This window comes from Emiliania huxleyi, assembly GCF_000372725.1.
Source record: "Emiliania huxleyi CCMP1516 chromosome Unknown EMIHUscaffold_14, whole genome shotgun sequence".
Taxonomy (NCBI): Eukaryota; Haptophyta; order Isochrysidales; family Noelaerhabdaceae; genus Emiliania; species Emiliania huxleyi.
Window position 1 is genome coordinate 245,957 of NW_005201192.1, and position 22,797 is coordinate 268,753.

The 22,797-nt window shown below is 65.5% G+C and overlaps 9 protein-coding genes across 9 annotated transcripts in view; 4 read left to right on the forward strand and 5 right to left on the reverse strand.

The window, feature by feature from the left end:
* The first annotated feature begins 1,180 nt into the window (after positions 1-1,180).
* EMIHUDRAFT_352007 (hypothetical protein) lies at positions 1,181-1,775 on the forward strand. Its single transcript, XM_005787739.1, has one exon. It carries the CDS (start codon positions 1,216-1,218, stop codon positions 1,558-1,560), a length of 345 nt encoding a protein of 114 aa, XP_005787796.1. The 5' UTR covers positions 1,181-1,215; the 3' UTR covers positions 1,561-1,775.
* A 457-nt stretch (positions 1,776-2,232) lies between these two features.
* EMIHUDRAFT_98399 (hypothetical protein) lies at positions 2,233-7,216 on the reverse strand (the record flags this gene model as incomplete). The annotated part of the gene is made up of 11 exons (XM_005787740.1): positions 2,233-2,907; positions 2,948-3,238; positions 3,336-3,496; positions 3,544-4,080; positions 4,161-4,470; positions 5,125-5,277; positions 5,426-5,530; positions 5,603-5,741; positions 5,891-6,021; positions 6,450-6,710; positions 6,893-7,216. 11 exons carry the CDS (start codon positions 7,214-7,216, stop codon positions 2,233-2,235), a joined length of 3,087 nt encoding a protein of 1,028 aa, XP_005787797.1.
* A 313-nt stretch (positions 7,217-7,529) lies between these two features.
* On the forward strand, positions 7,530-7,988 carry EMIHUDRAFT_63084 (hypothetical protein; the record flags this gene model as incomplete). The annotated part of the gene is made up of 2 exons (XM_005787741.1): positions 7,530-7,742; positions 7,896-7,988. Coding segments are annotated over 2 exons (306 nt in total), but the record flags the coding sequence as incomplete, so codon positions are not given.
* A 1,404-nt stretch (positions 7,989-9,392) lies between these two features.
* EMIHUDRAFT_201415 (hypothetical protein) lies at positions 9,393-10,133 on the reverse strand (the record flags this gene model as incomplete). Its single annotated transcript, XM_005787742.1, has 1 exon — positions 9,393-10,133. One exon carries the CDS (start codon positions 10,131-10,133, stop codon positions 9,393-9,395), a length of 741 nt encoding a protein of 246 aa, XP_005787799.1.
* A 172-nt stretch (positions 10,134-10,305) lies between these two features.
* Positions 10,306-11,642, reverse strand: EMIHUDRAFT_63125 (cysteine synthase; the record flags this gene model as incomplete). The annotated part of the gene is made up of 3 exons (XM_005787743.1): positions 10,306-10,902; positions 10,973-11,011; positions 11,130-11,642. The coding sequence occupies 3 exons, from the start codon at positions 11,640-11,642 to the stop codon at positions 10,306-10,308; spliced, it is 1,149 nt and encodes a 382-aa protein (XP_005787800.1).
* Positions 11,643-13,317: 1,675 nt separating this feature from the next.
* Positions 13,318-14,997, forward strand: EMIHUDRAFT_201418 (hypothetical protein; the record flags this gene model as incomplete). The annotated part of the gene is made up of 1 exon (XM_005787744.1): positions 13,318-14,997. One exon carries the CDS (start codon positions 13,318-13,320, stop codon positions 14,995-14,997), a length of 1,680 nt encoding a protein of 559 aa, XP_005787801.1.
* Positions 14,998-16,370: 1,373 nt separating this feature from the next.
* On the reverse strand, positions 16,371-18,452 carry EMIHUDRAFT_462422 (hypothetical protein; the record flags this gene model as incomplete). Its single annotated transcript, XM_005787745.1, has 3 exons — positions 17,654-18,452; positions 17,256-17,309; positions 16,371-17,078 (listed from the first exon to the last, which is right to left on the reverse strand). The coding sequence occupies exons 1-3, from the start codon at positions 18,413-18,415 to the stop codon at positions 16,371-16,373; spliced, it is 1,524 nt and encodes a 507-aa protein (XP_005787802.1). The 5' UTR covers positions 18,416-18,452.
* A 389-nt stretch (positions 18,453-18,841) lies between these two features.
* EMIHUDRAFT_352011 (hypothetical protein) lies at positions 18,842-19,755 on the reverse strand (the record flags this gene model as incomplete). The annotated part of the gene is made up of 2 exons (XM_005787746.1): positions 19,399-19,755; positions 18,842-18,913 (listed from the first exon to the last, which is right to left on the reverse strand). Coding segments are annotated over exons 1-2 (376 nt in total), but the record flags the coding sequence as incomplete, so codon positions are not given.
* A 1,917-nt stretch (positions 19,756-21,672) lies between these two features.
* EMIHUDRAFT_98406 (hypothetical protein) overlaps positions 21,673-22,797 on the forward strand; it is a gene marked incomplete at both ends in the record, with an annotated part of 2,629 nt that continues 1,504 nt past the window's right edge. Inside the window, 4 exons of the mRNA XM_005787747.1 lie at positions 21,673-21,943; positions 22,167-22,281; positions 22,324-22,369; positions 22,469-22,771. Coding sequence (XP_005787804.1) covers positions 21,673-21,943; positions 22,167-22,281; positions 22,324-22,369; positions 22,469-22,771 — 735 coding nt within the window. The remainder of the gene's footprint in view (positions 21,944-22,166; positions 22,282-22,323; positions 22,370-22,468; positions 22,772-22,797) is intronic.

Sequence of the window (22,797 nt, forward strand, 5' to 3'; positions counted from 1 at the left end):
TTTCTTCGTTCGGTTGGGGACGGGACGGGGAACTTTTGCGAGTGGGCAGGGGACTGCAGGGGGACAGGGGGAGGGAGGCCCAGCGAGGGGCTGCGGCTGGATCCTACTGCGCGGCTGGACTAAAGACGCACTAAACCTCGCTAAATCTGGATGTAAAGTCGCACTAAATTTGCGCTAAATTTGCGCTAAATTTGCACTAAAGTTGCGCTAAATTCGCGCTAAATTTGCGCTAAAGTGCGCTAAAGATGCAGTAGATAAACACTTCACACCGCACTAAATTTAGACCCAGGCGCCCTCCCTTAGAGCTCCTCTCCGCCCCTTTAAGCCATGTACGCTGTCCAGATCCCCGACGGTGTTTCCGCGGGCCAACAGTTCCAGGTTAATGTTGGTGGTCAGCTCATGAGCGTCCCTGTCCCGGCTGGCTATGGCCCCGGCATGACGATCAACGTTCAGGCGCCTCCGCAGGTGGCGCCGACACCAGTGATGGGCGCGCCGGTGGCGCCCATGCAAGCGGTGGGCCCTCCGATGCCGGTCGTGGCGGGCGTCGCCATCACCCCAGACGCCGCCAAGGAGGCGTACACGAACACGGCGGGTGACAAGGTGAAGCTCATCGACAGCGCGACGGCGGGCATCCTTGCGACCGTCGACGACTTCACGATCCGGCAGCGGGTCAAGTTCTGGGAGGCGCTGTCGCAGGGTTGTTTCGAGCAGTCCAACACGTATGACGTTTTCGACGCCCACGGGAACCACCTCTTCATCGTGCAGGAGCAGTCGGACGATTGTGAGCGCTGCTGCTGCGCGCCGTACCACTCGCTGCAGGCGCGCTTCAAGCTGGTCAACTCGACGCAGCGCGTGTGGAAGACGCGCGGGGAGATTGAGACGCTCCCGACTGCCTTCACCGCGGACCGCGTCGGCTGCTGCGCCAAACCCTGCCTCGGCTGCTTCATCTGCACCGACGACTGCAAGGACGGCCTCTGGGTGCATGCCGGCGACGCGCAGGTGCCGACCGGGACGACGTTCGCGCCGCTCGAGCACACCGTCGGCTACGCGACGCAGCCCTCCTGCGGCGGATTCTTCGTGCCGACCGTCAACTTGATGCACCGCGACCGGCCCGGAGGCGCCGAGGGCTTCGAGCCGCTCGCCAAAGTTGAGGGGCCGTGCTGCTGGGGCGGCTGCTCCGAGCTGTGCTTCTCATCCGAGTTCCTCGTCTCGACGATGGGGCGCGAGACGGAGAACGCAAAGCTGCAGCTGGGCGACCTGGCCGTCATCACCAAGCAGCGGCCACGCGACTGCGGCTCCTTCGCAAAGGAGATGTTCACCGACAGCGACATCTTCACCATGGCCTTCAAGCCGGGGCACAACCTGTCGCCGCAGCAAAAGGCGACGATGATGGCCTCGCTCATCCTCACCGACTACATGTTCTTCGAGAACGACAACGGGATGTGCTACTGCGAGGGCTCCAAGCTCCACATCACCCTGTGCAACACGTACTGCTGCGGTCACACCTGCCCCTGTAAGGTTGTGCTCGACGGCAACAACAATAACGGAGGCGGCGGCTGAGGCGCATGCTGGTCGCTAGGCTCGCGGAATGAGCCTCGACCCCGTGCCGCCGTGATGGGGCCCTAACCGCCGCCGTGCTGGTCTTATACTGGTTACTGCTGAATTATACTGGCGAATTGCGTTATACCCATTATTGTTCATTAACCCCTTCTTCAGGTTCATTCAGGAAGGTTGGCGTTGGGGGTTCAATGGACTTAAATTATTTAGACAATACTAGAGTGTGTTTTGCTGAAAACCGAGCACTGTTTTCGTTTTACGACACAGTAGTCAGTAGTGATCAGTGCGACAGAGCGGAGGGAGACAGTGTAGTGTGCGATCTCGCGGGATGGCGCGCGCCGCGCGGGAACAGGGGACCTTTTCTCCCCGCCCCCCAGAGCGTGTACGTCTCACGAAAATCTCTCCAATTTCTCCCTCGGCTTACTGCTATCGCCGCGCTTATCTCGAGGCAACGCCGCAACTGGCCGAGTCGTCGCACGGAAATGTGTCTAGCTGCGCTCCACCCAGCGCCGTGGTGCGGCGCAACTTGGCGGCCACTCGCTTCCCTCGCAACCTCGCCTCGGCCTCGGCGAGTGGCGGCAAACGCGCGCTGGCAGGCAAGTCAGCGGGCGACCTGACGTGCGTGCCGTCCCGCTCGAAGAGCTCGAGGTGCAGGTCGACCTACGTGCAGAAGAGTCACTGACAAGCAGTCCTCTCGCAACGGCTCGAATGGTGCCAGTCGAGGACCTCCGCCACATCCGGCACCGCAGACAAGACTGCGTGGCGCACGCGCACCGCGTGCCGGTGCGCCTCGCGCACCGTCGCGTCCGGATCGATGATCAAACTCGCCTCCACCACCGCCCCGTCGCCGACAAAGCGGCCGGCGCCGCCGCCACTCCCAAAACTGCCGCTGTCGCCGCCCCTCTCGCCTTGGGCGTGGCCTCCGCTTCCGCTGCCGCCGCCACCGCCGCCTCCCCCTCCCTCGCCGCCGCCGCTGCCGGAGCGCCTGGTTCGCGCAAGCGCCCGAAGCTCGGGCTCGTGCAGCAACGCCCACCCGCCCTCTCCGACGCCTGTGTCGGTCGCGTCCCCCTGCCGCACAGTCCGCCAGTGCACGTTGGCGTGCGAGAGGCCCCACACGAGTCCCGCGGAGGCGGCGGAGGAGGCGGCGGGGGCGGCGGCGCATCCACCGGCGACGATGGCGGCTCGCACGTCGGCGACGATCTCGTGGGACGGCCGCATGAGCTGGTGGAGCGACGGGTTGACGCGGCCCCCGACGACGAGGTCGCCAGAGTACTCGCGCCCTCCTTCGTTGCCGTACTCCGGCCGCTCGGCGTCGAGTGCGATGGAGACCTCAGCGATGCGGAGTCGCTCCTGAAGAGGGAGGAGGCGCTCAGAGACCGCGAGGTGCCACCGTCCTCTGCCGGCAGCGCTGCCGCGCCTCTTCCGACGGCGACGGCGAGGCGGAGCCGCTGAGCACGCGCAGCTTCGCGCGGGTGGCGGCTTGCTGCGCCGCCGAAACGGAGAGGTGGAAGGGCACCTGCAGCCGCAGCTCGACGGACAGGCCGGCGGGGCCGAGCCTCCGCGCGCGCAGGGACGTGACTCCGAGGGCCTCGAGGTCGTCCCCTGCGGGTGGAGGCGCGGGAGGGGGAATGGGCGTGGCGCGGGAAGGGCGGGCGGGAGGCCGCCCCGAGAGGCCGCGCGCCTAGCGCGAGCGACTCGATGGCGGCGAGGGTCTCGCTGTCGATCGCCTCCGTGTCGGTCAGCTCGCCGATGTTCTCCGCCGCCATCCCCACCCCCACCCTCGCAACCATCCCCGCCACAACCAAGCCAGCCAGCGGGTCGAGCGCCGTCGCGCCCATCGCGCCGCCGACGACGCCGACGCCCGCCACCACCGAAGAGAGAGCGTCGGAGCGGTGGTGCCACGCGTTTGCGATGAGGGTCGGCGAGCGCGTGTCGATGCCTATACGGCAGGACAGGGCCCACGCGAGCGCTGGGGGAAGTGCCCACCAGGCGGGGAGGGAGGCGGCGCTGTCCGAGCGCCGATGCGGTGTGTCTCTCGGTACAGCACCTCCTTGGCGAGCACGCCGCCCGCCGCGGCCGCCACGGCGCCCCACTGCGAGCCGCTCAGCGCCACGCCCCACGCCTCCGACGCGTCCAGCTGCCTCGCCGCCTCGACTAGCTCCGCGGCAGGCAAGTGAGCGGCGGAGGGCAGCGGCACTGCGCCGGCCGCAGCCACCAGCGTCGCGGCGTCCGTCCCCGGAAGCACGGCGGCGGGTGCGGCGGCGGCGGGTGCGGCGGCGGTTGCGGCAGAAGCGGCACCTCCGGCGGCGGCGGCGTCAGGCAGCCACGAGAGCAGCGCATCCGGCGCGTGGGGCAGCAGGATCGGGAGGAGGCAGGAGAGGGAGTGGAGGCCGACAGAGAGGCCGGCGCCGAGGACGAGCGCGGAGCAAGCGGCCGCTCCCAGCGCCTCGAACTTGCCCGACCCGTACGGCGTGTCGCGCGACAGCGGCCGCCGTGCAGCCTTGGTAGCCCAAAGCGCGACTCCTAGAGGAAGAGCGACCGCTGCCCTCTGTATGCGGGCGGCGCCGGGTGTATGTTGTTTGATGAGTAGTACAAAGGTACACCGTCGGACAGCAAGTCCGAGAGCGAGTGCGCGGCATCTGCAACGAGCGCGGGCGAGTTGGCCGCGACGCCCGCCGCTGCTTTGGCGCCGGCGGCGCCGAGATTGACGCCCGCGCCGATCCACGTGATCCGCTGCGCTGCTGCAAGCTCAGAGTCGACACTGCTCGCCGCGAGCGCGCTGTTTGGTGGTGCTGCAGTCTCGCCGGCTCGCTTGGAGAGATAGCGCCTCTGCGCGGCCGCCGTGAGCGGACGGATCCGCGTGCCGCAAGATGTCCGCGGATGACCTGCGACCATGCGAGAAGGGAGGCCGAGCTGCAAAGCGGGCGCCACTGGCACTAACACAGGTACACACGGGAGCCGCCTCGACCCGCGAGAGGCGGCGAGGCTGGCGAGTGGAGCCGCCACCCAGGGAACCCCTCGGAGCATAGCCCCGGCGAGCCCTCTCTCGAGAGCTCGCCGAGAGAGCTCGCTGGGGCTATGCTCCAAGAGACCTCGAGAGTGCGTGCGTTGTGCCTCTACTCGCCAGGCGGCGAGGCACTTACTGAGCTCCGTCCAAAAAGAATTTTAGCAACCCGCCCGTGCATGGCTCTTAAGAGAAACTCCCTGTACAACACTGGGCACGGGACTGGCGCGCAAAAAAGAAGATGATGCACCTAGAATGTCTAGAAACGTACGAAAACACGAAGCCACGACGAGCTTGTACAGAGCTACTCCAGTGGCCGAACATGGCGGCGAAGCTGCGCCGCATATGACTATAGCACGCAACGTGGGCGAAGCTGCGCCGCCAGCGTCGCGGGCTCATCAGTGTAGTCGTGGCTGTACTTCTTCCGCCAGTGGAAGACGCCCGCCCTCGCAGTGTAGGTGTAGGCGAGGATGCTCGTGTCGGGGAGCAGCATCGCGGCGGTGAAGGAGAAGGTCGAGAAACCGGCTATCAGCACCTACACACCCGAGCCAAGGGTCGCTCACGTCGTGGGTGCACCTTGCACAGGGGAGTATCGAAGGGTGGGGCACGTCGGAGTGCGTGAGCGCGCGGAAGGCACATGGAGCGTCGCAGGTGGAGTCGCCCACCACCGAGATCTCCCCCCGTCCCTCGGCGTCTTCGTGGAAGTCCTTGACCACCTGAGAGGGGCGGCGCGCGCAGCGCGCGTGAAGCTACCACCTCTCGGCCAAGCCTCGGGCGCGCCTGCCTCTCCGCCACCACCCCACCGCCTCTCAGCGCCCTCCTGGCGGCCTCTCCCTTCCCCTCTCCGTTGCCTTTCGGCCTCACCTGCAGGACCTGCGGGTCTTGATCCTCCTCCGTCACGATCCGGACAGAGGCGCACCCCGTCGGCAGCGCCGCCACCTCGCGCAGCAGCGGGCGGTACATACCCGCCTAACACAGCGGAACAGGTCTCGCGAGGCGGTAGGGCCTGCGGCGGTGGCGCGGCGGGTCCCCCGCCTGCACGTACCGCGAGGCCCGCGTCTCGTTATCGATTACGGCGTTGGTGGTGCCGGAGCCGTCGGACCCCTCCGCCAGCGCGACAATGTCTCCGTTGCGCATGTGGACCGACACGACGAGCGGCAGCGGCGAGCGGCTGTCGGGCCTAGATCTCAGAGGATGTAGCCTCAGAGCCTCGAGGCTCTCAAACGAGCCGCTCTAGCGCGCAGGAGTCGCCTGTCGGCCGCCCAACGGGCGAGCGCTGGTGGCCATTTCGCGTCGTCGATGCGGGCGTTGTGCCAGTAGCGTTCGTACCAAAGCGGACGCGTGTCCATGAAGTTAAAGGTGAAGGGGAAGGTTGATCCAAAATAGTTGGTGTCCACCGCGCCCACGTACACCTTGCCGTCGTAGTCGAGCTCGGTGTTTGCACTGCAGCACGCCAGTGCCTGCAGCGTGGAGGGGAGAGCAAGTCTCCCTACGGCGCCCGGCTTCGAAGCCATCCATCGCGATCCCCCTTAGCAGTTCACCCCGCGCCTGCCGCGCGCCGCCAAAGGTCTCGGCGCCAGGGCACTCGCACACGAGGCCAAGGTTGCCCGAGGGGAAATCCTTGCTGCAGCCGAAGAGCAGTGTGTCACCGTCCCTCAGCACCGTCGCATTGGTGTCGAGGACCAGTTGTTCCGCCTCACAGCTCTCACTCAGTGGAACCTAGGTGCATGCCAGTGATGCGTCCAGGGACATGCACAAGCACATCTTCGCCGGCGGCTGCTCTCGCGGAATGAGACCGACGCGGGGCAACGCAAGCACACGGACGGCGCAGCGCGCCACCCCTGTGAATGCGGGAGGCTAGGAGGCTCAGTAAAAGGGGCAGGGAAACTGTGTTGGGTGGTCTCGGAAGGGAGCGGATGCCCATGCTGCTGAGGGTGGTTCCAAGGAGGGTGCATTTGGCTCTTCGGTGAAGCTTCTCGGGAGTGTCTTTCGCCTGCCCGCCGCCGGTCATGCATCCGACACCGTCGCCGTCGCGCTCCGGATCGTAAACGAGGTTGCTGAAGTTGGCGGCGGTATGGTCAATGGTCTGGTGGTCGAGTCGGTTGAACCGGAACTTGAGCGTCCCGTTGGTCGTCATCGCATACAGGAGCTACAGGGACCGGGGTCACAGGCACGGGACTAAGTCACGCAGGGGCGGTCTGGTCGGTCGCGGGAGATGGGAGGGCCGAGCCGGGAGGGGCCCTGCGGCTGGGTTGCGGCGAGGGCGTTGGTGGCGACGGCTCTGGTGGCGAGGGCGGCGGCGGCAGGCGCCTGGGCGTTCCACAGGTTGACGGTGTTGCCCAGCCCTCCCCACCCAAAGTAGCGGGCGGGCTTGTAGCATGCCGAGATGCCCGCCTCCTGCATCGCCGCAACCACCTCCGACAGCTGCTCCCCGTCCGTTATCTTAACCTTCCGTCTGGGGTCTCTACTCTCTTCTATCGACGGCTCCAACGTCAGAGCACGGGAGGCACCAGAGGCGACGAGCGACGCGATGTGACCACGTAGGCGAGTCGGCGGCCCAGGAGAGTGCAGCGTTAGCCGCGGCGGGGGGCGCGAGCCGTCAGCGTCGTGCAAGGCAGGGAGCCCCATGCAGCACAGGGGCACCGCCAGCGCCATTCTAGAGCGGATTACGTCCCAAAACTTGACCCAAAGGGATGTGCGCGTCCCTCAATGCAATACTTTATGACGGCTCGGTCGCGTTGTGAATCAATCAAATCTGAATGACCACCGAGGACAACAGAACCAGTCTCCATACCTACATACAGTCTCCGAGCACTGTACCCGTAGTCTCCAGAAAGAAAGAAAGAAAACAAACCCAAAAGGAGAGGTGGTGATGCGCTAGCCGTCGCCCACCCTAGGGCGTCCAGTGTTGTGCCTGGGAGTTTACTTGTAAAATTCTTGGAATCCTAAAATTTCATCGGATCCAAGTATGACGGTGACGGTCGGGGTGACGCTGCCGCGGCTCGACGCGGCCGTCGTCGTGCCTGGCTTCCTCTCCGGCGCCTCTGACTTTAGAGAGATGGCCGATTCGCTCAGCGCACGCGGCATCCGGACAGCAGTCGTCCCCATGGCAGCTTGGCACTGGCTGCCGTGCCTCGGAGGTCGCTCCATGCGTCCTATCCTCGAGAGGATCGACCACACTGTGCGTCACCTCGCCGCGGCGGAGGGCGACCCAGCGGCGGTCCCAGGCTTTGAGTACAGCTGGCAAGACTGCCTGACCGACTTTGTGCACACGCCGGGTGGGATCTGGGAGGTCGGAGGGAGCGCGGAGGTGCAGGAGTACCCGATTGTGGAGCCGCGTGGACACTTCCCCGAGGCGGGGGCCGCACGCGGTCGCGTTGCTCTCATTGGCCACTCTGCCGGCGGGTGGATCTCGCGCGTTTACCTCTCCAAAAGGCGCGCTTCCATGGCCCTCGTACCGCCCTCCAGCGCCCTCCCACCCGCCCACACTGGCGCCGCTGCTCAGCCAGGCGGTATGGCGGCCGAGCCTACGACGGCTCGCAGCTGGTCCACTCCCTCGTCACGCTGGGCGCGCCGCTGGCAGACTCGTCTGGGCGCCCTCCCGCCCCAGCTGCCGCCAGAGGCGTGGGGGCCACGAGATATCACGGCTGCCACACGCCAGCGTAGGCCTGCCTTCCGCGGCGTCGCGTGGGCCAACCAGGAGCCGCCTCCGTCGACGGTGCGCTGCCTCGCCGTCGGCGCCACCGGAACCCCGGGTGGCAGCAGCGGCCGGCTGACCAGGGACGCGTACAGCTTTTGCGTCGACGGCGGCGACGGCGCGTTTGGGATCGCGAGGGCGGGGAGGGCGGGGCGCGAGGTCGACGGCCAGAGCTTGCTGCGCCTGCCCGTAGGCACGAAGCTCGACGGCGACGGCGTCACGCCAACCTTCTCCGCGCTGTCATTGCCTGGCGCCGAGACGTGCGCGAGAGACACTTCCCGAGACTCCACGCTCCCACTTCGCCGGCGCCAGCAGCGAGGTTTCCCGCGGCTGCAGGCGTGTGCTCGACGGGGTGACGCACTTCCCGTGGGGGGACGTGCCTGGTGCGGGGCTGGTGGCGCCGGATTTGGCCAAGGAGCACCGCGCGGGGAAGCCGTGGTACGGGTCCCCGTCTGCGATGGAGCAGTGGGCGGATTGGCTACATCGGGCGTGAGAGCCGCCGTGTCTGTCGCCTCTTGCGAGGCGGGCTGATGAGCTAGGTCGAAGCTGCAGCGAGGAGCTTCGTCGCCGTCGAGCGAGGATGGTTGAACGCTTTGCATCTACACGTTCTGCGATGAACGGTGGAGACGAGAGCGGGGTGATATGTATTTGTGAGGACTGAGGTCTCTCGAGTGTCGAGAGAGCGCGATCCCCACGGGCGCAGTGCCAACCCAGAAGCCCAAGCGCCAAGGCGCAAGGGAGTGGCTTCGACGTGTTCAAGGCTTGAGGCTTGGCCGAAAATGACGACGTGTAAAGATCGCGCGCTTGTAAAATCATAAAAGCTTGTCATTCAGAGCACACCTGCATCTCGAACCCACGTACATCCGCACGCCGCGAGAGAGCAGAGTAGCCTCCCTCGCCCTATTGCGTATTGGCACATTGGTTTCGTGCGCTAACCTCCTCTCCTCTCTCCATGCCCGTATGCGGTATCACGGTATTTACTTCTCAATACAAGATTTGGGGGAAACCAAATCTGGTTGAGGAACCATTTTTAGCTACTTGGGGCTTTCAGACGTCTACGTAGCTTACTAGAGGAAGGAGGACCGAACTCGGCCGTCCGCCCGATCAGCCACTTTGTCGCGTCGGGCTCCGGCGTCAGGCGTCGCGCGGCCCGACCGAATCCTCTCCGCGCCCTCCCTCGGCCAGCCGCCCTGCGTCCACAACCGCAGCTGCGCCGCCCGCCGCCGTGTGCCACCTCACTTGCGACTCAAGCCGGAGAGAGATGGACTCGGGCCCGCCCGCGGCGGCGAAGCTGTCGCGGAGCTGCGCGAGGAAGGGCCGGCCCGAAAACCGGCCTATCCCGTCTGCGAGGCTGTCCCGGTGCCGCGGGCTGTGCGCCTCGAGCTCGAGCGAGAGCACATTCTCGCACCTCTCGCTGATCCGGCGCACACGCGGAGGAGGCACGTCCGGCCGGGCGGCTGAGGTGCTGCTCGCCACCGCAGCGCGCTGCACCGCCAGAGTGAGGATTTCCTGCTGCGCCATGATCCACGCCGCGTCGCTCACGCGGATCGCGAACCGCAGCACCTCGGTCGTCGACCGGCGGAGCACCGGTCCGCCCTTGAAGCCTGACAACGAGCACGACTGGCTGTCGCGCGCTTCCCACGCGGCCTGCAGCTTGACAAACGCCTCGTTACTCCCTCCCAGGTCCGGATGCAGCGCCTTTGCTCGCTCGAGGAAGGCCTTACGGAGAGCATCGGGCGGCGTGCCCGGCTCCAGGCCGAGCAAGGACTCGATCGGCTGTGACGTTCCGCAGCCGCCAGCGCAGGCAGATGCGTGGCGGCGCGCTGCACTGCTCATGACGGCCTGAAGCTTGGTAGGTTTGAGAAGGAAGGACATTGGTGGGGCTGTGGTGTGCGAGGACTTGCGAAGGACTGCCGTCGGTGCCCTGGCGGTGCGCATCGTCATTTTACAGCTCAAAACAAAAACGAACTCGCACAGATGTGGTGGCGGCGTGCCGTCCTCCCATCCTCTTTTGGTCACCCAGAGGTCACGGTATAACTGTCTAGACTCATGCGGCGGCGAGGACGGGCTCCTTGCCGGGGAGCAGCTGGTAGGAGGGTGTCGACTCCGCCAGCGCGAGCTCCTCCTCGCTCATGTCTGCGGGGATGTCGGAGAAGAGCGGCGTGGAGAGGTATCGCTCGCCCGTGTCGGGCAGCATGGCGAGGATGACCGAGCCCTCGGGCGCCTTCTTGGCCGTCTCCAGCGCCGCCCACATCGTGCCGCCGCCTGAGATGCCCGTGAGGAGCCCCTCCTTGGCGGCGAGACTCTGGGCGGTGGCGATCGCCCCCGCGCCGGGCACAGGCACCAGCTCGTGCAGCAGCATGTCCATGGGAGCGTCGTGCAGCACTTTGGGGATGAAATCTGGCGTCCACCCCTGGATCGGGTGCGCGCTGAAGGCGGGGTGCGAAGCGCTCGGTGAGCCGTCCGGCTTGTGCTCGGTTGGCACGCCCGAGGCAAGCAGCCCGGCGTCCTCCGGTTCGGCGAGCACGATTTTGACATCTGGCCTTGCCGCCTTGATCGCCTTGCCCGCGCCATGGAAGGTACCTCCCGTGCCGTAGCCCGTCACCCAGTAGTCGAGCCGCTTGCCCTCAAAGTCTGCCAGGATCTGCGAGGGCGCAGGCATGGCGGACGAGCGTCAGCAGCATAAAATGGGATGGACACGGTGCGCGCTCGACCTCGGGCCCAGTCGTCACGTTGTGGAACTTCCAGTTCGCCTGCATTGGATTTCAGTAGTAAGCGACTCTTCGATACAGTTGAATACAGCTGAATATTTGCCTCTCAAGTGCTAATCGTGAATATAAGGATCTCTATTCCGCATCTAGGCAGCAACACCTCCGTCTCGAACTGGTGGCACAGGAACCAGCCGTGCTTCTCGGCGAGCTCCTCCGCCTTTTTCACCATGCCAAAGCCCTTGCCCGCCTTTGGCGTCAGCACCACCTTGGCGCCGAGCATTCGCATCAGTCGGCGTCGCTCCACCGAGAACTGCTCCGCCATGCAGATCACGCATTTGTAGCCGCGCTGCGCACACACCATCGCCACAGCAATGCCGGTGTTGCCCGACGTCGCCTCAATCACGGTGTCGCCTGGCTTCAGCTTGCCCGACGCCTCGGCCTCCTCGATCACAGCGAGCGCCAGCCGGTCCTTTACCGACGACAGCGGATTGAGAAATTCGCATTTTGCAAACACTGTGGTGCCGGGCGGGCAGAGCTTCTCTGAGAGCTTGACGCACGGCGTGTTGCCGATGATCTCCGTCACGTCCTCGTACAGAGCACCGCGACCAGCGCCGCGACTGCTCACCGTTCGGCTCAGCGCAGACCGCAGCAGCCGGGGCGCAGCGCGGTACATGTCGCGTGTTTTCGGGGGCGGCGTCGCGGAGAAAAAAATTCCGCGGTGCACAGCAGGAGAGCCCCACCTGTGCCCCTGATCGTCCTTCCAAAATCCTGCTCGTGCAGGTGTGGACCCTGTCCAGCTGTCCTCCTGCCCCATCCGTTTTGAGTTTGTCTGTTTTCCTTCCTTCCTTCTTGCCGTCCTCTCCTCCCGCCCTTGGCTTTGCTTTTTCCTTCTAATCTTGCCCCTAGTGTCCGAGGAGGCCACCGGCCAAAAAGCGCTTGTCTTGAAGTCCGTACAAAAAAATCAAAAGTCCAACCGGTATTCGTCGGCCTTGAGAGCAACTGGGTATAGCCGGTTGCGGCACCTTCAGAAAAATAGACCGCAAAAAAATCGTCTCGTCTCGTATAGCGTTGCGTCTCGTGTCGTATCGTATCGTATCGTCTCGTTTGTCGATGTCCGACTGGGCGGAGGAGTCGTCACGCCCCCTTCGAACGCCCTCTTCGCCGGCTCGTGCAAGATCCGAGATCCGCTCGACCATGCCGTTCCATTCGTGGGACTACTCCGCCGCTCTGCAGGCGAGCAACCCGGACGGGGCGGACATGCCCTGGCGCGCGGGCAAGATGCTCAAGTCAGGCGAGAATTTCTTCACGGCGCGCCGCCCAGCACCCAGCCCGTCGCCCCCCCCCCCCCCCTTCCCGCCCTCGCCCTCGACCCCCCCCCCCTTCGCCCCCGCACCTCATTCTCACCCTTCACCTTCACCCCTAGCCATCAAAAGGACAACCCACACGGGTATGCCGTCAACTGTGGCACGGAGGACGCCAAGTCCCCCGCGAAGCAGCCATACCAGCCCTCTCCTCGCGACGTCGAGTTTGGAAAGCAGGTGCTGGGCCAGTGGCTGGCCTTCATCAAGACGGGGAACCCCGGATGGGAACCCGTCGGCTCGAGCGACTGGTCGGACTACCAGCACGGCAAGATCACCGACAAGCCCGCCGCGACGGTGCTGAGCTACAAGCAGCCGGCGTGCGACTACCTCAAGAAGGCTGGGGTGGACATCCGCTGGTGGTGGGTCAACTGAGAGGGTTGGCCGGACGCTCACCGCACCCCCGGCGCCACAGCTCTGAGCGCGAACAACCTAGCGCGCTCCCTCGCCACGCGCGCGCGTCCGTGTGGACGCATGGAGATACGCGCGCGTGCCACACATGCATACTCTCCATGCCGCGAGCCCGCGCCTGCGCCGCTCGTCTCGTGCGATGGCACGTCGCCTGCTGGGTCGCCCGCGCGCATCCTCCATGCACTTTTGGTGCGCATCCTCCATGATTTCATGTGCGCCTACCGGCTTTTTCTACATATTTCTGAATGAATGTTCTATCTGATGCGCTCATGTTATGGAACAAACGCAAAGGCACAGACACATCACACAAGACTCAAGAGGTCCCTTTATTTATGTTTCCTTCTCTACGCAGCTACGGACGGCTTTAACATCTAAGCTCTAAGTCTAACGGCTTTAGGTTGAGCCTTTAGAAGAAAAGGCAGTCCAGAGACGTAGGCTGACCACGCTTGGGCCCCGTGCCGGAAACGTGCCGGCCACAGGCCGTAGCTCGAGAGCGCTTCGCGTTGCCCGCTTCTTTTAAAGACTGAACCGATTGTAACGTTCTCCGCGCGGACCGTTCACTTGCCATACGGGCGCGAAATGCCCGGCGGAAGTCAAAACGAGGACTCCATCGGTCTCGCTGCTCGGTTTACCAAGCTCCAGGACCTGAGCGACGCCGACAAGGTCCTGATCGAGAGGCTGCAGCGACAGCAGGAGGATCTCACCCGCAAGAATGAGGAGCTGCAGGTGGCGGCCGACGTCAGGCAAGCCGAGCTGGACAGGGTGCGCGAGCAGCTCTCTTCGAGTGAGAGGCAGCGGGGGAGGGTCGACTCGCAGCTTGAGGCCATGCAGTCGCGATTTCGCCGCTCAGAGTCAGACCTGGCGGCCAGGGTGTCGGAAGCGGAGCGGCACGAAGAGGCTGCCGCGGGAGCCAAGGCGCTCGCGGTCAGCGAGAAATCCCGTGCGGATGGAGCGGAGAGGCGTGCACAAGACGCGGAGAGGCGGGCTTCAGGTGCGGAGAGGCGGGTGGAGGGTGCCGAGGCATCTTCGGCAGCGGCGACAGCCGCGGCGAGGCAGGCAGGGTCTCTCGCGGCTAAAGAGGTGGCAGCACTGTCCGGCCGGTGCTCAGAGCTCGAGAGGAGGCTGTGCCAGGCGGAAGCGGCGGCGCGAGAGGCCAGCCAGGCCGAGTTCTCGAGAATGACTGACGCGATTAGCGGGCTTGAGGGAAGGGCTAGAGCCAGCGAGGCTGCCGCAGCGCAGGCGGGAAAGGTTGCTGCAAAGGAGATTGCACAGCTGCAGGATGAGATTGAACAGCTGAAGGATGAGCTACGACAGGAGTGCGACCAGGCAGAGCGTGCTTTAGCGCGGGTTGCAGAAGGGCAAAACGCGGCGGCTCACGAGGCGGAGGCCGTGCGGATGGTGGCGGCTGAGGAGGCCGCAAACGCCAAGCGGGAGGCATCACGCGAGCGTGAGCGCGCCGCGGCAGCCGTAGAAGCGGCGGGGGCTGCGGCGGCGCGCGCTGGCGCGCTTGCAGCGGAGGAGATTGCGGAGTTGCGCAAGGACAAGGCCGCGGCAGAGCGACTGGCCGAGACAGCCCAGCAGGAGGCGCAGATGGCCCGACAAGAGGCGGCTAGATTGCGTGACTCGAAGGACGCGCTCGAACGAGCCAACGCCGAGGCGACAGACCGGCGCTCGAAGGCGGAGGAGGCGAGAGTGGTGGCTGTGGCAGCGCTAGAGCGGCGGCTGGGTGCTGCGGAGACCGAGCTGCGGCGTGAGCGAGGGATGGCAGAGGCTGCCAAAGTTCAGAGCGAGAAGCTGTCCGGTGAGCTGTCCGAGCTCCGCTCGCAGATGCTTGCGCAGCGGGAGCGTGCCGAGGCAGAGGCTGTGGCAGCGGCCTCTGATCTACAGGCTCGCAACGCGGGTCTCGAAGCGCGTGAGGCGCAGCTGGCGACGGCGCTCGGGCAGGCGCTCAAGGCGGAGGAGGCGATGGAGGCATGTCTCACCTGCATGGCTTGCCTGAACATCCTGCGCGAACCAACGTCCTGCGTACCGTGCGGCCACTCATGGTGTGCCCAGTGCCTCGCCGACGCGGGCGGCGCCTGCCCCGAGTGTCACTCTGCGGGGAGCGGTGCGGCCGCGCCCCTCACGATCTACCCCTCGGTCACTGTGCCGTCCCTCGCCTCGCTCGCGGCCAACTTCGAGTTCCAAAAGAGGTCGCTGGCATCTCTGGCCGAAGCGGCCGCGTCGAAGGCACGAGGCAGCGCGCGGCTAGCCGCCTAGGCAGCGATGAAAGAGCCCGTGTGGACGCACACCGCACTGGCCACTGCACGGTATCCACTGTGACGTGTTGAGGGCTGAGCAGTGAAGGGCTCCTGATGGGGTGATGCTAACACATCAAACCGATGATTTGTGTAGTGTGTAGGTTACGATTGGGATTGCTTGAGCTAGCAGCTACCGCGAATTTCACTACATCGACGAATATCGAACTCAGGATACACACGTAACGGGGAGACGTACACACGTACTCCCTCACACACGCACCTGGCTGTGTATACACGAAACCTCTCTGGCTGTGCCACCTTGTACTTTACCGTACACCGCAATAAATAAATAAATAAAACGGGCAAACTCTGAGACCGTACACCGCAGCACACACAGACATCTCAAAAACACACGAGATCCCTCGAAATCCCCAACCGTACAACAGTACCGACAAGAAACAAGCATCTCTCAATCGAGCTCGCTTGCACACAGGGAAGTTCTACACGAGATGCTCCACCTCTCTGCCTCCTCCCCTCGCGACTAAACGTCTCAGGCCTTTGCCCTGATACACCCGCCTCTCCTGCACCGCCAGCCACGCGGCTTGCGAAGTCGGCTCCTGCGAAGTCGGCTCTGCGCCGCCGCCGCTCTCCGTCTCGTAGCAGGTCGGTGTCGGCACCAGATCGGCCACGTTATTGGCGTTCCCGACCGCCGCCTCGTACGACTCGGTGGCGGCTTGGATCGCCACCTCGTTGGCCTTGGAGAAGGCGGACATGGCCATGGAGCCGAGGATGAGGTTGCTGCCGAGGAAGGTGAGGAGAAGGACCTCGAGGAAGGCGACGATGGCGGCCTCCCAGGTGATCGGCAGGCGCTCGGCGAAGCCAAGCCCCGTGCCGACGAGGAGCGAGTCGTACACCGCCTACGGTTGAGGCGCGGAGTAAGGTTGCCTCGGGACGCCGCGAAGGCGGCCTCCCCTGTGCTGCGGCGTGGTGCCTGGAAGTAGCCGATCAGAATGATCTGGTAGATTGGCCCCGGCTCCTCGCAGCCGTAGAGGTCGATCATGTTCTCTTGGGCGAGGGAGGGCGTGGTTGCGTGGTACGGGTTGATCGTCCAGCACAGCAGGAAGAGGTTCGCCTGCTCGCGGCGGTGGCGAAGTGTGCGCGGGCCAAGAGGGCGCTTTGGGGGGGGGGGGGGGTCGCGCCCAAAAGAGGATGCAGATGAGGTAGACGGCGAGTGCGGAGATGATGGACACGTTCCACTCTCCGGAGACCATGGACAACATGCCCCTGGGGCGTGGCGGCGGCGGGCAAGGGCAGGGGTGAGACGCTGAAGCAAGCGCGCCAGGGGAGGTGCTCTAGGTGCTCTCCGGTCTGGCAGCGCCTCAGCGCCACGGTCTAGGCTGCAGGTCTAGTCAGTGCTAGACGCCCGCACGTGTACGTGAAGAGGACCGCCACGCGGTAGACGGCGACGGCGCCCGAGCCGGCCGAGGCGAGCGCGGCGGCGAGGATGTCAATAGGGTTCGGCAGGTCTGGCTCGTTGCAGCTGTCGGGTGCAGGCGACGGGGAGGGCTCGAGCCACGGCTCCGGCTCGGGAGAGGGGTCGTACGAGTAGGAGTAGCTGCCGCCACCGCCCCCCTCGTCCTCCGACTCCTCTTCGCCCAAGCGGCGGCCGGCGGCGGCGGACGGCTCGGGCGGCCGCTGCGTCGGGTGCGCGCCCTCCGCGTGGATCAGCCGCTGCGGCTCCGGGAAGTAGGCGGCCACGTCTTCGTGGGGGATGAAGGCGGGGGCGGAGGGGTCGAACATGCGGTGCTCCGGCGGGGCGGCCGCCGCGTGCCGGTCTGCGAAGGCGAAGGAGGCTGCGGCGCCCTCGGCGGGGAGGGACGGCTGCGGGTCGGGGAAGTACGAAGGAACGTCCTCCGACGGGATGAGAGGCGGGCGGGGCTCGGCGCCAGTCTGCTGGTGCTGCCGCTGCTGCTCCTCTCGCGGCGGCGGCCACTCCTCGGGCACGTCAAAGTAGGATGGAGCAGGCTGCTGCTGCTGCTGCTGCTGCTGCTGCATGCGGCGTCGCCCGAGCGGGAAGTCTGTGCCGGACGCGACTCGCTCCTGCGGCGGCGGAGAACGGTGTGTGTGTGTGTGTGTGGGGGGGGGGGGTTGAGAGTGTGTGGAGAGGGGCATGTAGAGCGAGAGGCGGTGAGGAGAGGGGCGGGTTGTCGTGTGGCGTGTGGAGTGTGTCGCCTGGATCTTCTCGACGGAGAGCTCTGGCCGATACTCGTTGTACACCTCGACTGTGTACCAATACGGGTCGCCGGGCACGTGCCGGCGGAAGTTCCACGCCTAGAGGGACAGGGGAGGGGGGGCGTGAGGGGAGTGTGAGGGGGGGGGGGGGGAGAGAGAGAGAGAGAGTGAAGTCACGGCACACCTTGAGTTCTGGCTCCGGTGGCAGGGGTGAGAGAGGGCAGTGGGGAGAGGGGCGGCGGAGAGAGGACGGCGGCGCGCGTCTCCGACGCTGAAGATGCCAAACCAGCACACGTTGCAGAGGCCGAGGGCGATGAGCCTGTGTCAGGGTGCGGCTGGGATCGCGTCTCGACGAAGCACGGGGCGCAGAGACGGCGAGGGCGGAGACGGGAGAGAGAAGAGGGGGGCAAGGGGCGTGGGAAAGGAGTGTGGCGCCAGATGACGTCGATCCACACGGCGTCGATGCAGCACTGCGTGAAGCAAGCGGAAAATTTGGCGACGAGCGCCCACGGGCCGAGGTACTCGCACGGGTTGGAGTACACTCCCTCGCAGCAGCCCTCGCCGCCCTCGCCGCCGGCCGAGGAGTGGCCTTGGTGGAGGCGGTGGTCTCGCAGCGCTCGCGCGTGCGCTTTCGCCGGCCCGCGCGTGCGAGCCGGCGGCGCCGTCGGGTGGGCCGGCGCCGCCGACGACGGATACGACCGCGGCTGCAAGTCACCTCCTGCCCGCCTGCCTGCCTCTTTTGCACTGCGGAGGAACTCTGCTGACGGGTACGCGGCTGCAGGCTTGTCGACGGAAGTTTGAGCCGAAGGCGTGTGCGGCTTGCTCGGTGGTGCGGCGGCGGGCTGCGCGGGCACAGGCCTCGTGGGGAGGCCGCGCCGCCGCCGCATGCCAGAGGCAAGCGCTGGCGGCGAGCCGTCGATTATATGCGGAGAATAAGAAGGAGGCGGTGGCAGCCGTCGCAGGAGCTCTGCCATCTGCAAGCGCAACGTCTGTAGCTCCGCCAGCGTCCCGCCATCGTCATCGGCCTGCAGCTTGAGCTCCGCCAATGGCTTGTCAGGCGACGGCAATAGCGTACTTGAGCACGAGATGGAGGACGAGGTAGCCGACGTACTTGAGCACGAGATGGAGGACGAGGTAGCCGACTCCGGCGCGTCCGAGCGCGGTCCGGACTGCAGCAGCCTCTGACTCACCTCGCGGGCCGGCATCGACCGAGCGACGAGGGAGGCGACGCAACCTTGCAAGCGCAAGGTTGGCCCGAATATGCAACGTGTTAGCGCCGCGGAAGTTCTTTTTATTTCGCGAAAAATAACGCACGGACCCTCAGCGGAGCTGGGAAGAGGACCGCCGCAAGCGGCGTGGCGTGGAGCGGTTGAGCATCCCTCCGGGGGCCCCTCTGCGCCGGGGAGGCGTTGTTGGAGGCTAGGACGCAAGCGTCCGTCGCCCTTTTCAAACTCGGGGCCCACTCCGCTACGCTCCGACCCGAATTTGGAGGGCCTGAAAAGTTTAAGGTGTTGCTGCGCAAAAGGGTGGGGAGCGCAGGCGCGGCGCGCAGTGGAAGCACGCTAGCCATACATATTCAAGCAGAGAAGCTGACGGTCGGGGTCGTGACGGCTCGAGGGTGCGCACACTAGCGGCCGGACGCCTCACCCGCGGACGCCTCATTCGCACGCGCACCCTCCAACACCGCCGCCGAGCCCATCCACATGAGACACACACCACACAGCCTCACCCGCCTCTCGCGGCAGCCAGCCTGGTTGCCTCGGGTCGGGCCGGCGAGGCGCGACCGACGCCTCAGCGCTCCATCACCGTGGCGGAGATGCCAACGGTGGCGAGCTTCGAAATCGTCGTCGCGGCGTCGGAATCGCTGACGAGGATCTGGCCCATGCCATCTTCGACGAAGGTGACGAAGGACGAGGTGATGCCTGCCTTCTTGAGGACGAGCTCGATGGGCTCCACGTAGCGCTTGCCGTCCGGGATGGAGAGCCTCAAGCCGGCGCGCACCGGTGGCAGCGCAGGATGAGGCGGCAGCTGTGGAGGGTTGGGGCGCATTTGAAGGCGCTGGCCCCGACGCGCCATTGACTGGGTCGGGGTGGTTCCTCACCCCTCTGCTTTCTTCAATCAAGCGGGAAGAGTCTGAGCAAGGGGGGCGGATGGGGCTGGCTGCGTCACCTTGGAGCATGAAAGGTTCCTACGGTAAGGCTACTCGGGCACGCAGCGCCTTGGCTTGGCCCCCGAGCGGAGAGGCGGTCGACGACGCGCAGCATGGCGGTGAGCGCAGCCTGACGACGCGTCTTGATGGACGGATCCTTCTGCCGGCTGACCAATGTCGCCCACCCCTTGATCGGCGGCTTCGTCACCAACATGCGCTCGAGAGGCGGAGCAGCCTCGATGCGATCCAGTTCGGTAGCTATCTTGTCGCGCAGCGCATCGTCAAAAGGCAGCTTGTTGCAGGCGTCGCGCGCGTCCCCGAGGTCACGCAGGAGGCTCTCCATATGTGTTGCAATAGACCCCCGCGTTTGGTTGTTGTTGCAGTGCTCCCGTAAAAGTCTTGGCACCAGCTGAAGGCTGCTTGTGCTCGACACTCTGCTCCCGGGTCAGTTGCTGCGCTGCGCCGACGCTCCGCCATCCTTCGCTGCGCTCGTGGCGGGAAGCAAAGAGCCGCTCGTGTGCGTGGGGCGCAACTAGCTCTCTCTCCACTGGGTCGGCTGCGAGGCTGTGGCATCGCTAGACGAGAGCGGCAGCGTCGTCCTGACGGCCAGCGATCGCTTGGCCCAGATCGATGACGACTACAGCGACGATGGCGGCTCTAAGTGGAATGGGCGTACCGGCAGCGTCACATGGCTCGGCCGCCTGAGTGAGCAGGATAGCTTGCTGAGTGTGGACGACTCCTATTCGCTAGCCAAGGCCTACGAACATGGTTCGAACGCCGGCCTCGAGATCAGTCCAGAGCGGCTGGCGCGGCTCGCCAGAGACGTGAGAGCGCTTTGCGACGAGTTTGTCAGCCTCGCCGGTCCGGGTGTCGAGCAGCTACTGGAGCAGCTGGGAAAACGGCACCAGAAGCGCCAAACGCGCTGGCCGTGCACGCCGCGGCGCTCCTCAACCCCGTCGATCCGATCGACGACGGGGTTCTGTTTATTCGCCCGGCAGTGATGACCGCGCGCTCGACGGCGAACCGCCTCGATTACGCGGAGCGTGGGTTGCGGCACGCAATCGAGCGGTCTCAGTAGCTGCTTGTTCTTAGCAATACCAATGCCTGTGGTGCTCTGAAACGTCACCCCCAAAGTTATATTTCTTTTTAGCCTTCGATGTCGTGTCACGTGTGTTGAACGCAAGGAAAACAAAAAAACGCAACGCGACACACACATGACACCTCGCTCTCGGGCCCACAGGGACAGGCATCCGTCCCGCACACACCCGCCACTTGGCCTGTCCGAGGGTTTCCGGCAACCCAGAGGGAAACCAGAGGGTCCCCAGCACTTTGCGTTTCCGGAAGTTTCCAGGGAAACCAGAGGGTGTTTGGTGCTCCATTCTGTTTCTCTCGAGTTTCCCTCGGGAAACTCGCGAGTTTCCCTGAGTCTGAGAGCTGGTCTGGGGCAAAATCTGGGGCAAAATTGAGGAAATCGGCACGATACCCAGGTATTTTCCAGGTATACCGGGGTTTTCCAGGTATTTTTTGCTTCCGCCGCTTCGCCTTCGTCTCCTTGCTGCGCAGCAGGGTGTAGTTCGGGCCCACCTCCCCCACGCTGTCCAGCACGTGGACGGCGCTCGCCATCTCGACCGCGTCGTCCTCCGGCGGAAGCTCCGCCTCGCCCGCGGCCGCTTCCCGAGCGCGCTCGTCGCGCATCCGCTCGTGGTGGGCCTGCCGACGCGCCACGCCGGCGCCCGTGTGCCTCGCCGCCGCGTCCGGCGACGGCATCGATGCTGTCCGCACGAGCGTGACTCGCCACTCAACGACCTCCACGACCTCCACGATCGCCGAAAAGTTCTCCCACTCGCGCTGCCCCAAACCTAAATCGTCTCTACAGTTACATACATACCCGCAAAATACCCGGTATTTTGCCGATTTTGGCCCCAAAACAGCCTCAGACACGGCTCAGAGCCCCCCCAAAATGACGAATTCCACGGAGTTTCCCCGGGGTTTCCCGAGGAACCTAGAGGGTGTTGTAGGGAAACGAGCAGGAAACACGGAAAGGAAACCAGGTAGGGTGCGAGAGGAAACCCTCGGACAGGCCAACCCGCCACACCCGCCGCGCGCGCCCCGCCCCGGGTGGGAGAGAAAAAAAGAAAGAAAACAGGCACGCCAAACGAGGGATGGGACGAGGACAAGGTCCCCACCCTGCACGAGCAGGATTTTGGAAGGACGATCAGGGGGACAGGTGGGGAGGGACACTTTCAAGCGCCAAATTCTTTTGCCCACGCCGACCTCGAACCCCATCGGCAAACACCCAGACCAACTACTGCGATGCCAGCCCTCGCCGCGCTGCTGGTCGCTTCAGCAGCCTGGCGAGTCACGCCATCGCCGCCGCTGTCGCCACAGTCGCCGCATCGCCGGCTGCCTCAGCCTCTCTCGACGCTGGCGACGGCACCCACCATTGTGCGCGATGTGACGCCTCTCCGGCGACGGCACCTCGCCGAGCTTGCTCGCGGCGACCTCTCCGCCGCTCGCTTCCTGCGCGACGCCGCCGATTCGACCAGCGAGGTCTATGGCCTCGTCAACGAGAAGGTGGCAGTGAGTCTCGGCCCGGCTGCCGCCTGGGACCGGGCGCGCGTCGCCGTCTACTTTGCGCTCTGGTATCTGCTCTCGGTCGTCTACTCGGTCAAGAACAAGCAGGCGCACATCGCTCTCGCGCTGCCTCTGAGCATCGCCACCGCTCAGCTCGTCGTCGGCAGCTCTCTCGACGGCGCCGCCTCTCCACACCGGGCGCAGGCCGCTTCACCACGCCTCTTTCCCAGTAGGCGGCCTCGTCGCGAGCTTCTTCTGGCTGAGCGGCGCACGCGCGCCTCCCCGCGTCTCGTCGGCGGCGCTGCGCACACTGCTGCCAATCGGGCGCCACCCGCTCGCGCTGGCTGTGTCACACGAGGCTCGGTTCACAGACGTCTTGTGACGGAGCAGGCTCTTCCACGCCGTCGGCCATCTCGCCGGCGTGTTCGCCACCGCGGTGGGCTCCGTCTCGTTCGTGCAGGCTGCGCGAGGCTGGCGGGCCGAGGGGCCAAGGTGTGCGGCCGCTCGTCCCAGCCCTCCCCTCGCACCTCGACAGGTCGTCAAGTCGGCGGGGCCAGTGTGGGCGTGCTTGCTCTCCGGCCTGCTCCTCCGGCAAGGCTCGTCGCGCCGCGTGTGGCTCTCGCTGCTCCCGATCGTGGGAGGCGTCGCCCTCGCGTCGGCGCAGGAGCTGAGCTTCGTGTGGGCCGCCTTCCTCGCCTCGGCCGCGTCGGACGTCGCGCTGGCGCCGCGCGACACTTTGCCGAGGAGGCGCCCGCCCGGCATGTCCGCGACGCGGCCCTCCTCCGCCCGACAGGCGCTGCGCAACGTCCTCTCCAAAAAGTCGATGGACGGGCCTCAGGTGGGGGAGGGGAGGGGAGGGCTAGG

Excerpts from the sequence above, each read along its gene's own strand:
- EMIHUDRAFT_352007 (XM_005787739.1), top strand. The coding sequence starts at position 1,216 with ATGGGGCGCGAGACGGAGAACGCAAAGCTGCAGCTGGGCGACCTGGCC.